This window comes from Lynx rufus, unplaced genomic scaffold (genome assembly GCF_022079265.1).
Source record: "Lynx rufus isolate CCGP_SWC_20201006 ecotype Redwood Valley unplaced genomic scaffold, mLynRuf1.p SCAF_7, whole genome shotgun sequence".
In the NCBI taxonomy this organism is placed as follows: Eukaryota; Metazoa; Chordata; class Mammalia; order Carnivora; family Felidae; genus Lynx; species Lynx rufus.
In genome coordinates this window covers 93,599,777-93,612,515 of record NW_025814889.1, presented here as the reverse complement: position 1 = coordinate 93,612,515, position 12,739 = coordinate 93,599,777, and the positions used below count along the sequence as shown (strand labels likewise).

General features: G+C 39.9%; 1 protein-coding gene across 2 annotated transcripts in view; it reads right to left on the bottom strand.

The window, feature by feature from the left end:
* NUP107 (nucleoporin 107) overlaps positions 1-11,840 on the bottom strand; it is a 43,691-nt gene extending 31,851 nt beyond the window's left edge. The window contains exons 1-6 of one of the 2 annotated variants that reach the window (XM_047065975.1): positions 11,734-11,840; positions 9,649-9,740; positions 9,132-9,218; positions 7,971-8,086; positions 5,204-5,348; positions 2,015-2,118 (exon numbers count right to left, since the gene is read on the bottom strand). In XM_047065975.1, the coding sequence (XP_046921931.1) occupies positions 2,015-2,118; positions 5,204-5,348; positions 7,971-8,086; positions 9,132-9,218; positions 9,649-9,740; positions 11,734-11,741 (552 nt within the window). In that variant the 5' untranslated portion in view covers positions 11,742-11,840. Of the gene's footprint in view, positions 1-2,014; positions 2,119-5,203; positions 5,349-7,970; positions 8,111-9,127; positions 9,219-9,648; positions 9,741-11,733 lie in introns of those variants that run through there. The other variant, XM_047065976.1, reaches the window with a different exon arrangement.
* Positions 11,841-12,739: the final 899 nt, after the last annotated feature.

The following is a 12,739-nucleotide window of genomic DNA, read 5'->3' as shown; positions in this document are numbered from 1 at the left end:
CAATTTATGCCTGAAAAATTTATACCATATATCAAATCAAGAAAAATATTTTAAGATTGGTACTGAAACACTGTCATTGCTAACCACAACTTAACCAAAGTCCCCTCCTTGTTCTAAAACCAGAGTTCTTAACCTTTTTCAGGTTGAGGCATTATGTGAAAATCTAACGAACAGCATGGATGTTCTCCCCAGAAACACACACAAAATTATTTATCAGAAGGTTTAAGAATCCAGGGTAAAGGAAACCTTTCTCAAAGGTTTTGAACAGTACCTCTTAATCTTCTGAAGTGAAATTCAGACACAGAATCGCTCTCATTCAGAACATGAAGAATCATTACCACCACAACACCTTTCCCTCTCTTTAAAAAGTACTCACAAAATAATGTTACTTTTGTCTTAAGGCCAGTGTTTAATAAAAGTGTTATCAGTACTTCTCATTATTTTCTATTGGAACCCTAACTCTAGTAATTCACTAAGTGACTGTTACTGCTTCAGTTATTTAACGAAGTTACTGCTTTTATAATGGAACAATTCAGAGACTGATTATTGAAACAATATTAAACGATCAAGAAATGTTGGCTATTATATTGTAATCATTCTTGAATGTAACAAAGTCCATTTATTTATTTGCTTATTTTTTTAGTAATCTCTACACCCAACCTGAGGCTTGAACTCATGACCCTAAGGATCAAGAGTCACATGCTTTTCCAACTGAGCCAGCCAAATGCTCTTCCTCTTCCTTCTTCCTTTTTAAAAAAACAGACTTAATGTTTTAGAGCAGATTTAGGTTTACAGCAAAACTGAGTGGAAAGTACAGAGTTCCCATCGCTTTCTGCCTATCAGGATCCAGCACCAGAGAGGAACATTTGTTACAACAATGAACCTACACTGACATGTCATTATCATCCAAAGTCCATAGTTTACATAAGGGTTCATTCTTGGTGTTGTATATTCTACAGGTTTTGACATAAATGACATGTATCCACCACCATTATCTCATACAGTTTCACTCCCCTAAACATCTACCAGGTTCCACTTTTCATCCTTATATTCCCCCACCCTCTGGGAACCAGTGATCTTTTCACTCTCTCCAAAGTTTTGCCTTTTCCAGAATATTGTTTAGTTGGATTCATGTAATAGGTAGCTTTTTCGAATTGGTTTCTTTAGCTTACTGATATGCACTTAGGGTTCATCCTGGTCTTTTCATGGCTTGATGGCTCATTTCTTTTTAGCATTAAACAATATTCCATTGTCTAGATACACACAGTTGATTTATCCATTCGCTTACTAAAAGACAACCTGGTTGCTTCTGAATTCAGGCGATGACAAATAAAGCTGCTATAAACATTTATATGTAGGTTTTTGTGTGGGCCTAAGTTTTTAACTCATTTTGGTAAATACCACAGTATGAATGTTGTGGAATCATATGATAAGACTATGTTCAGGTTTCTAAGAAACTGAGAAAGTGTCTTGCAAAGTGACTCTACCGTTTTGCATTCCCACCAACAACGAATGAGAGTGACTGCTGCTCCACATCCTTGCCGGCGTGTGGTATTGATAGGTGTTGGGGACCTTTGCCATTCTACTAGGCGTATGACATCTCATGATTTTAATGTGCAATTCCACGATGACATATGATGTTGAACACCTTTTCACATGCTTTTTTGCCATCTGTAGATTTTCTCTGGTGAGGTGTCTGTTAATGTGTTTTGTCCGTTTTTTTAATTGGATGTTCATTTTCTAATTATTGGGTTTAAAGAGTTCTTTGTATATTCTAGATTCTCCTTTTTTTTTAAGTAGCAGAATCCTTCGGTTTCCCAAAGAAATCTCATATGGACCTTCAATAAGCAAAAAGCAGAGCTGCCCTGGCTAACCTCCCAACCATGCTACCCCTGCCACTACAGCCTTAAGACATCCCCCCCCCTTAAATACAGTATGGAAATTCACAGGTTGATGCTGTTCAAAAAACTAAGAGTACTGAAGTTTGACCAACAATGGAGTGAAAGTAACTTACCTGACTACTACAGATGTTTTCATATTCTTCTACAAGGTCAAAAACCGTATTTGAAGAGTGCTTCAAGTAAGACTGCAGGAAATCAGAAAACATACTCATGGATGCTAGAACACATTAAAAAGAAAAGGAACAAGAAAGTTAAGTGACATACTCCTAGGTAATTATGTTTCTATGAAAACTTAACAACACAGCTACGTATTTCTTTTTTTTCTGCTGTATTTTCTAAAAAATTACAACAGTGGTGGGGTGCCTGCGTGCCTCAGTCAGTTAAGTGTCTGACTCTTGATCTTGGCTCAGGTCATGATCTCACAGTTCATGAGTTGGAGCCCTACATCAGGCTCCGTGCTGGTGGTGTGGAGTCTGCTTGGAATTCTGTCTCTCCCTCTCTCTCCCCGTCCTCCCCCCCCCGCCCCCAACAAAATAAATTAAACTTAAAAAAAATTGTAACTGTGGTAAGATAAACATAACAAAATTTACCATCTTAACCATTTTTAAGTATACAGGTTAGTGGCATTAAGTACATTCACAATGCTGGGCTACCATCACCATCATCCATCCACAGAATTCTTTTCATCTTGCAAAACTACAACTCAGGATAGCCAAAGCGATCCTAAGAAAGAACAAAGCTGGAGGTACTATACCTCCTGATTTCAAACTATACTACAAAGCTTGAGTAATTAAAACAGTAGGAGAGGCGCCTGGGGTGGCTCAGCTTGTTAAGTGTCCAACCCTTGATTAGGGCTCAGGTCATGATCTCACAGTTCTTGAGATCAAGCAGCACAGAGCCTGCTTAGGATTCTCTCTCTCCCTCCCTCTTCCCCGCCCCCTCCCCCACTCTCATGTGCACATGCTCTCTCTCAAAATAAATAAAGTTAAAAAAAAAAAAAACAGTATGATAAGGCATAAAAACAGACACATAGATCAAGGAACAGAATAGGGTCCAGAAACAAACTCCCACATGTATAGTAAACTAATATTTGACAGGGGAGCCAAGAATACTCACTGGGGAAAGAACAGCCTTTTCAATAAATGGTGCTAGAAAAACTGATGATCACATATGGAAAAATGAAATTGGACCCCCTAGATTACACCACTCATAAAAATTAACTTGTGGGGTACCTGGGTGGCTCAGTCGGTTAAGCATATGACTTTGGTTCAGGTCATAATCTCACGGTTTGTGGGTTCAAACTCCCGTGTCGGACTCTGTGCTGACAGCTCAGAGCCTGGAGCCTGCTTTGGATTCTGTGTCTCCCTTTCTCTCTGCCTCTCCCCAACTTGTGCTCCGCTTCTCTCAAAAATAAATAAACATTAAAAAAATTTTTTTAAAGGGGTGACTGAGTGGCTCAGTTGGTTAAGCATCCGACTTTGGCTGGCTCAGGTCATGATCTCACAGTTCATGGGTTCAAGCCCCACATCGGGCTCTGTGCTGACATCTCAGAGCCTGGAGCCTGCTTCAAATCCTGTGTATCCCTCTCTCTCTGCCCCTCCCCAGCTCACGTACTGTCTCTCAAAAATGAATAAATGTTAAAAAAAAAATTAACTTGAAATGGAATGGAGACTTAAACTTAAGACCTGAAACCATAAAACTCCTAGAAAAAGATATAGGCAAAGAGCTCCTTGACATTGGTCTTGGTAACAACTTTTTGGATATGACACCAAAAACACAAGAAACAAAAGCAAAAGTCAAAAAGTCTGACTCAAACTCAAGAACTGTGAAATCATGACCTGAGTTGAAGTCAGACGCTTAACCCACTGAGCCACCCAGGCACCCCACATTATAGTTCTTTCTACATTCTAGATATTACCCTTTTATCAGACATAGGATTTGCAAATACATTCTCCCATTCTGTGGGCTGCCTTTTCACTCTACTGACTGTATCTTTTGATGCATGAAAATTTTAGATTTTGATGTAGTTCAATGTATTTTTTTCTCGTTACCTACAAGTCTTTTAAGAGCACACAGATGTGTTGGCTATTAATCTGTCAACAATTACTACAAAAATATGAGCCAAATTTTAAAATATCTGATTTGTATTTTAAACATATAACAAAGTAGCTGATAAAGTTGTAACAGATACTAAGATGATATATTCTACTCAGGGAAAACATACACACTCCACTACAGTACTGTATCATATTGAAGGTCTCATCCAGTGTTCATACTAAAAATGAACTTTTTTTCTTTCTATTTTATCTATTTAGTAAAAAGGGTATCTAAATCACTCAAAATCTCGGGGCGCCTGGGTGGCTCAGTCGGTTAAGCGTCCGACTTCGGCTCAGGTCATGATCTCACGGTCCGTTGAGTTCGAGCCCCGCGTCGGGCTCTGTGCTGACAGCTTGGAGCCTGGAGCCTGTTTCGGATTCTGTGTCTCCCTCTCTCTGACCCTCCCCCGTTCATGCTCTGTCTCAAAAATAAATAAACGTTAAAAAAAAAAATTAAAAAAAAAATCTGAGTACTTATCACTGGCAGATACTATAAGGAAGCAGTGGTTACCACAGTGTTAAGGGAAGGGCTATATCATCAAACTGCTTAGTTTCAAATCCTGGTGCCATCACTTTCCAGCCAGGTGAGCTTATGCAAGCTACCCATTCTGAGCAGCAGTTCCCTTTCCCCTCTAACGGTAATAGCTACTGTAACTCTTCAATGGACCCCTACAGAAGATAATGTTCACCCAGGGGTAAGCACACGGACTCTGGCACGTTAGCTGACGATGATGATAAAATGAAGATCCCATGTGGTAATGAATACATACAGGCACATGAAAAGCAAACTTTTCTTTCCAAAGGGGAATGGTAATAACCAACCTGAAACTAGAAAGGTCTTCCTACTATTTGAAAAAAAGACAGCATCAGCATCCAGGTGAAAACATGTCAATATTAGATAAAAACTAAACCTAGAGAAAAAGAGATGCCCTTTCAACAGAAATACGAAAAGAATGAAGATATGATTATCTAATAATCTAACAAGGTATTTGAACTGAAAAACGAAGTGGCAAGATGCCGCTCCAACTGAGAACGAAGGTGAGATTCTCAACCTTCCAGAGCTACTACATCAAATGGCTCAGCCATAACCATAACTAATCAGCTTAATGAAAAATATTTTATAATGACACTCAGGAATAGGAGATAGTTTCCTGGGTCTTAGTAAAGCCAACAGGCTACATTGTTAAAGAGTTAACGCCATTTTACCAGCTTCGCCAGGATCATCCTCACGTAACATAACGGCACTGAGAGTTACATCCTCTGTTACACTGTGGGACTCTGTACTTGTGAGGAGTCCTGAACGCTGTGATGTGAATGCAGCAGCCCAATTACTGTCATCCAGATTAGTTACCTATAAAAAAAAAAGGAAGATACAGAAAAGTAATGAGCTATTGCCACTGAGTACAAAAAAAGACATTAATTGGCTATTTTGTTAAGGAAATCACAGCTTTTATACTGTTTTCTTCTCTGTACCACTCCATATCTTTTTTTAAAAGGCAATAAATACTGCATTTTGTAACATTTAAGCTGATATTAACATGTAAAATAAGGCGGTCATACTGCTCTAAGTTCACATCGGTTTTTCACTATTGGGAAAACGTACAGGACAAATGATCCAGTTTTGTCAACATATAAACGCTAACAAAAAGGGTGATGGAAGAACTTACAGATTAAAAGATGAGCCACATCAAGCAAATGCAGTGTGTTTACCTTATTTGAATCCTGATTTAAACAAACCGACTTAAGAAAACATGACACAACTGACGAAATTTTATTTTATTTTTTTTAATGTTTTTTTTCAACGTTTATTTATTTTTGGGACGGAGAGAGACAGAGCATGAACGGGCGAGGGGCAGAGAGAGAGGGAGACACAGAATCGGAAACAGGCTCCAGGCTCTGAGCCATCAGCCCAGAACCTGACGCGGGGCTCGAACTCACGGACCGCGAGATCGTGACCTGGCTGAAGTCGGACGCTTAACCGACTGCGCCACCCAGGCGCCCCACAACTGAGGAAGTTTTAAACAAACCAACTTAAAATTTGACACACCCGAGGAAATGTGAACACTTAGTAAAATATATACAATGAAAACATATATATACACAAAATGGATACTTAAGATGATAAACAAATTACTCTGTGTGTAAGTATGTGCGTGTGTGGAATGTTAGATGTGTTAATGGCATCGTGTTAAAGAAAGAATTGTCTTATGTCTCAGAGATATGCACAAAAATATTTTTGGGTAAAATGGCATGAAATCTGGGAGGTATAAAGTAACAAAGGGGAAACACTTGTGGGTGTAGATGAAATAGGATCAGCCATATATTAATAACTGGGCAAAGAGCACATGAGGGCTTATTCTATTTCCGGACGTGTCTGAAGTGTGTGCAAACACATTTAAAAAAAAAATTTTTTTTATGTTGATTTATTTCTGACAGAGAGAGACAAAGCATGAAGGGGGGAGGGGCAGAGAGAGAGGGAGACACAGCTCTCTGCTGAGCTGTCAGCAGAGCCCGACGTGGGGCTCGAACTCACAAACCGTGAGATCATGACCTGAGCCGAAGTCAGTCGCACAACCGACTGAGCCACCCAGGCGCCCCCACATTTTTTTAAATTCACCTTTATTTAAAATCACCTTTATTTAAGATCTTCTGAAAGCCAGAGAAAGCTATCTGAAGGTTTAAAAATTTGTCTTTATTAAAATCCAGGCACAAGCAACAATAAAAATGTTTATTTAAACCCAAACATTTCATAATAATGCCCATATTATTAATAATTTACTGTCCTGGGCTTTAAGAGACTAGAAATCTTACTATTAATCTTGCAGTTCTGAAGCAATAATAATAAGTCATCTTCTTTTGTTTAACCCCAGATGCAGTCAATTCACTCATGTTTTAAGCAAAATAAGATAAATGCTGCTAACATAACCAGATTCAAAAGCAGTGTAAAATTATTCAATGACTGTTATTATTGTTAATCATATAATTGTCAATCATTGTTAGACATTAACATTCTAAAAATCCGTAAGACAATAAGAAGTATTTAACAAATCAATTTACCCTTTTAAGGAGAGGTTTAACAAGCTAAACCATTCTTTAGAAAACACCTAATCTAGACAATTTCAAATGTGTGCAAAAATCCCTGTGACTTTTCTGGGGCGCCTGGGTGGCTCAGTCAGTTAAGCGTTTGACTTGATTTCGGCTCAGGTCATGATCAGCAGTTTTGTGAGATGGAGCCCATGTCGGGCTCTGCACTCACAAGTGTGGAGCCTGCTTGGGATTCTTTCTCTGCCCGTCCTCTGCTTGCTCTCTCAATGTAAATAAACTTAAAAAAAAAATCGCTGTGCCCTTTTAATAAGCACAGAGCCAAACACAGAACTGTTTTTATTTTGTTTTTAGCACTAAATTTTCCATCATCCTCTACTATTCCAACAGAACTCTTCTGTTTCCTTCTCTTATTAGATTGAATCTTTTCTTTTTTATAGGGTATTTTGAACACCTAGGTCAAGTCATTCTGTATGTTTATATGACATTTCTTCTATTTTCAATACTGTACCACACAGTGATTTCTAAAGAGTGTCTCATCTACTTTTTCCAACATTTTCTCTTTTCTTTCCTTTAATGCATTGTCTCTCTTCCTTATGATACTCTTCATCCATTTCTCTTGGCTTCCTACTCTTCTATGCTTCAAAACAGGTCTCGTCAGCAACCAATCAAGTATTTCTTCAGAGGAGCAGACTGTCAGATTAACACATTCTATCTGCACCCAAATGTTGCTGGTATTACAGTTTCCAACTATGACAGGAGATGCTTAAGGTTTTCAGTTTTCTGAAAGCCTAATCAAAATACAATTTCAATCTACGTAACCTGGTTAACTCTTTTGAGGACTATGACTTCAAACCTCACTAAAGGCTTTTAAGCTCAATATCTTACTTATATGAAAAGGGGGAAATTTTTACCCCATTTTTCCACATACCATAGACAGATTTCCCAAGAACCCTGAAGACTGTGTAAGCCGGGGAGACCTCCCTCCTGTTCCAAGAATGCAGGAAACATCTGGATGCCTCAGTAAGCTTCGGCTGGGTGGAGTAACTACAAACAAGAGGTTAGAAAAAGAATCCAAAGTGCATGAACATTGATCATGAAAACAAAACAATCAAACCACCAATAAATAACTTTGTTTCTAATTATTTAGATTCTAACCAAGTAAATCCTTTAAATATTAACATTTCCATGATATGAAGATTTAACTTATTTTTGTAAACTTGATCTTTTGGTACTAGTGAGCCCAGCAGGAAAATCTTTTACTGCAAACAGAGATGCTTTCATTATAACATAACTAAGTAGTAAAAAAAGAAAGACACTAATGAGTCCATGGATTATTCATATTCCAATTTTACAAATACTGAAGAGGTAGTTTAGTGTAAAGGGCACAGGCTTTGAAGTAAACAGATCATTGTCTGAATTTTGGTTCCATCACTTACATATATGCTTAGCCATGCTATCCTCATTGAATAACTTCTCCACGTCTCGATTTCAGTTTTGGTAAAATAGAGATAGAATACCTACATCACAGTTATTGTGTATTTATGTAAAGTATAGTGCCTCACACATGGTAAGGGTTCAACAAATAGTAATGCAATCATTATTTGTTCTTAACTATTGATATTGTAACCAAAGATTATCACGTGTACTGTAAGCTTTAACATATAGCTATTACTATTAAATATTATATTAATGTTATTAAATATTATGTATATTTAACATATATAAATATATATGACAAATACTTGTTATATATTTATATATAAATATGTATTATATATTGTACATAATATTTATATATATAACAAATACTTGTTATATATTTGTACATATTAATATATATTACTATATTATTAAATGCTTTAAAAGCAAAAATTCTTATGAGGCACCTGGGTGGCTCAGTCAGTTGAGCATCACACTTCAGCTCAGGTCATGATCTCACAGTTCATGAGTTAGAGCCCCGCATCAGGCTTGCTGCTGTCAGCACAGAGCCCAATTTGGATCCTTTATCTCCCTTTCTTTCTGCCCTTCCCCAGCTCACACTGTCTCTCGAAAATAAATAAAACAGTAAAAAAAAAAAAAAAAATCTTACAAGGTGGTCGAAATGAACTGGGAGTTCGAGGGATAACCTGGTTTCTTGGTGTAGTATTAGCAAAAATTTCATCTTGGGATGGCCGAACTATAGGAAGAGTTAAGAAAAGTTTTCCATACAAAAAAGACACCATTAAAGTTAGAATCAACCATATTTACCCTATATAAAATATTTGAATACACTTTTTAACAAGATTTTGATGGCTACCACTTTTTCTACGCAAAGAGTAAATCACTCCCTCTACTGCTTAATTTCTCAGATATCAGTCTTATATTACTACACACTGAACTAAGAGTATTTAGATTTCAAATAAAAAAGGGATATCTCATCTTAGCAGAAACTAGCTACAACAGGATAGCAAGAACGTCCTTATTTTCAGGGTAACACAAATTTTAACAATTTCCCTATCATTTTATTATAATACTGAATGTCTAATATCTCTCATAAAAAGAAAATTCTATAACTGATTCCAAGCATGCTGTAATTTGAATAATGATGCTTACAACGTAAAGGATACTTAAAACTCTTTTTTGAGCACTCTGTTTCCGTGCAGTCCGAGTCACTTCTGCCTCTCGGATCACAGGAGATGACATCTCTCCATAGCCGCTCCTAAAACAGTATAATTAAGTTCATGTGAGTGAAATGATAATGTACCATTTGCAAAGAACTCTATCATGACTGGAGCAAAAGACCCTGGGTCAGTCAAAGCATACATCATCCCAGTAGCCAAGTCTTTGACCTTTTGGTTAACAGCGCTCTTTGATTCCAAACCCTGCTTATCCCTCAAAGTCCACTTCTCAAATTTTTCCTGCACAGGCATCTTTGAGTTTCTAGCACTCACTATGTTATTCTCACCTATGGAATGATTTCAACACTTGGCATCTATATCATAGCACTGTTTTACATAATTGCTTCATGAAGGCAGGTCTTTCCTTGGTTGAATTGAGGAGTTCCCTGAAATTGCAGGAACCATCTCTTAAAAGAATATTCTGCAGTTCCCAAAATTCTTCAAACCATGGGTACTACGAAAAATAAAATCTGTTGTTGGGACTGGTGAGACGGGAAGCTAATTAAAAAAGAATTCTAACAAATTGGAGAAATGACTCTTCAAGTTATTTCTCCCCAGAGTACACTAATGGCATCTCCTGTCTCAGTACTATTGCAGTTGCCCTGATCTCCCGTTGTTCTCAGCTCAAGGTCTAGAAAATAAATCATGTGAATTAAAAGACCTATATTTTGAGGGGCGCCCGGGTGGCTCAGTCGATTAAGCATCTGACTTCGGCTCAGGTCACGTGAGTTCGTGAGTTTGAGCCCCGTGGCCAGCTCTGCGCTGACAGCTCAGAGCTAGAAGCCTGCTTCAGATTCTGTGTCTCCCTCTCTCTCTGACCCTCCCCCACTCATGCTTTGTCTCTCTAACAAAAGAATAAACATTAAAAACAAAAAAAAAGACCTGTATTTTGAGACAAGAATCTAACATGCTTTTTCCTCCACTCAAAATCTTAAGATAGCTCTGAAGCCTATAGAATCAAGTCCAAATTTCCTTTATTTTTGCAATCTAACCCCCGACTTACCAGTTCAGTCTTATATTCAACCACAAACATCTTCATACAAACATACATTGCATGTGACCATTCAGCTACACAATGCCTTCCTTTTCATATTCTTGCACCCCGTAGATGTTTCTTCTACAGAAGCCTACATTTGCCCCTCTCATCCACCTGGTGAACACTTACTCATCAAAGAGCCTCCTGGAGTCTGGAGACACATATATCAGGTGGGCAACTTGGTTCTTCTACTTATTAGCTTCCTAACTGTCACCAAGTTCTTAAACTCTTTTAGCCCCAGTGTAATCTATGAAAAGAGGATCAGAGTACCTATCCTCATAGGATTGTAGGAAGACTAAATTAGCTGATACAATATATATGGTAATAACAAAGCATTTCAGGCACTCAATGTTAGCTATTATTCAGGCCAACTAGAGAGTTACCTCCTTTGAGAAGTCTTCCTGATAGATCCCGTGGCAGAGAGACTTTTATCGCATCCTCATTTTCTCTTCCCACAGAAAAGTTAAAACACATCATTTTGCACTGCTCCATTGTCTCCTCCACTACAACTAATTCCCAGAGGCCAAGAACAGGAAAAACTCACCTGTATAGCAGGAGGCTAGCATAGTGCCAGGGTCATAGAAAGACTTTAATTCTGTAACTACCTGATGCTGGAACCTGTATCAGAAAGTCTGGGCTGAGATCCCAGTTCCGTCACTGTCTGGCTTTGTGATCTCGGTCAAGTCAGTCGGCATGTCAAAAGCCACACCACCTCCTATTCCGCCCACCCCAGCAATGAAAAACGTTGCCCCAAAACGCAGAACAGGTGGCACAGCTGCCGCGAAAACGCAAGGGATGATCACTGTCCGTACCCATTCCCGACCCAAGCTGCCTTTCCTCCATCATCTGCAGAGACTCTCAGCCCGGGGAAGGAGTCCTAGGGTTAGCACCCGGGCCTTCCTGGCTTCCTGTGGGAGTCGGGTTTCGACTATTTAGTTCCGCCTACAAGCAGGAAGGGCAAGTGTCCTAGCTTAACCATTACCACCACCTCAACTGACCTGTCCATGGCCACAGCCTTCTCCACCGAGAAGCTCGCCAACTCGACTCCAGCTTAACCACCGCGTTTCAGCCTTCCCGCTCTCCGGAAGCAAACCCTTCGACCCGGAAGCAAGTCCTAGCTAAGCTGTCTTAGAAAAAAAGGGGAGGGAGGAAGAAACACCTTTCCCCTTGAGCGCACGCGCGACGACTTCCGCCTTACTGCCGCAGGTCCGGTCTGCGCAGGCGCGAAGGCTGTGCTTCAGTGTGATGGCGTCTGACGGGACCGGGCTGAGCCGGGCAGGGCTGAGGGGGCGGGGCAGGGGGCGGGGAAGGGGCGGGGCCGGTGGGTGTAGCGGTGTGGCGACGCTGCCGCTTTGCCTGACTGGCATTTGTGGGCGTGGTCCAGGCGCCAGGTTATCCTAGAGGGAAACTTGGCTTGTATTGATAGTCTAGAGAAATGTGCGGTCATTTCCTGGTATTCTCAGGAGGCCGGGACTGAGAAGGAACCTGGACCCTGAATTCATACATGCAGGCTCTCCCCTCCACCTCCGGGGTCCCTGCCAGTCTCACTCAACTCATCTTGTTTGAATTGTAGCGTAAACCCCCTACACTTCTTGATATTGTTTTCCGTAATGGCTCTTTGTTTTTCTTTAACTTGGTATTTTTCCCTATTAAGGAGAAAAAGATCACTTGCCTTAGAAACCATAAAGAGTGGGGTGCCTGCGTGGCTCAGTCGGTTAAGCATTGGACTTTGGCTTAGGGCATGATCTCCTGGGTTGTAAGTTTGAGCTGGTTTCGGATCCTCTGACTCCCTCTCTCTCTCTGCCCCTCCCCTGCTGGCTCAGTCTCTCCTTCTCTCGCTCTCTCTCTCTCAAAAATAAACATTAAAAGGGGCACCTGGGTGGCTCAGTGGGTTAAGCATCCGACTTCCGCCCAGGTCATGATCCCGAGCTTCGTGGGTTCAGGCCCCTCGTGGGGCTGTATGCTGACAGTTCAGAGCCTGGAGCCTGCTTCAGATTCTGTTTC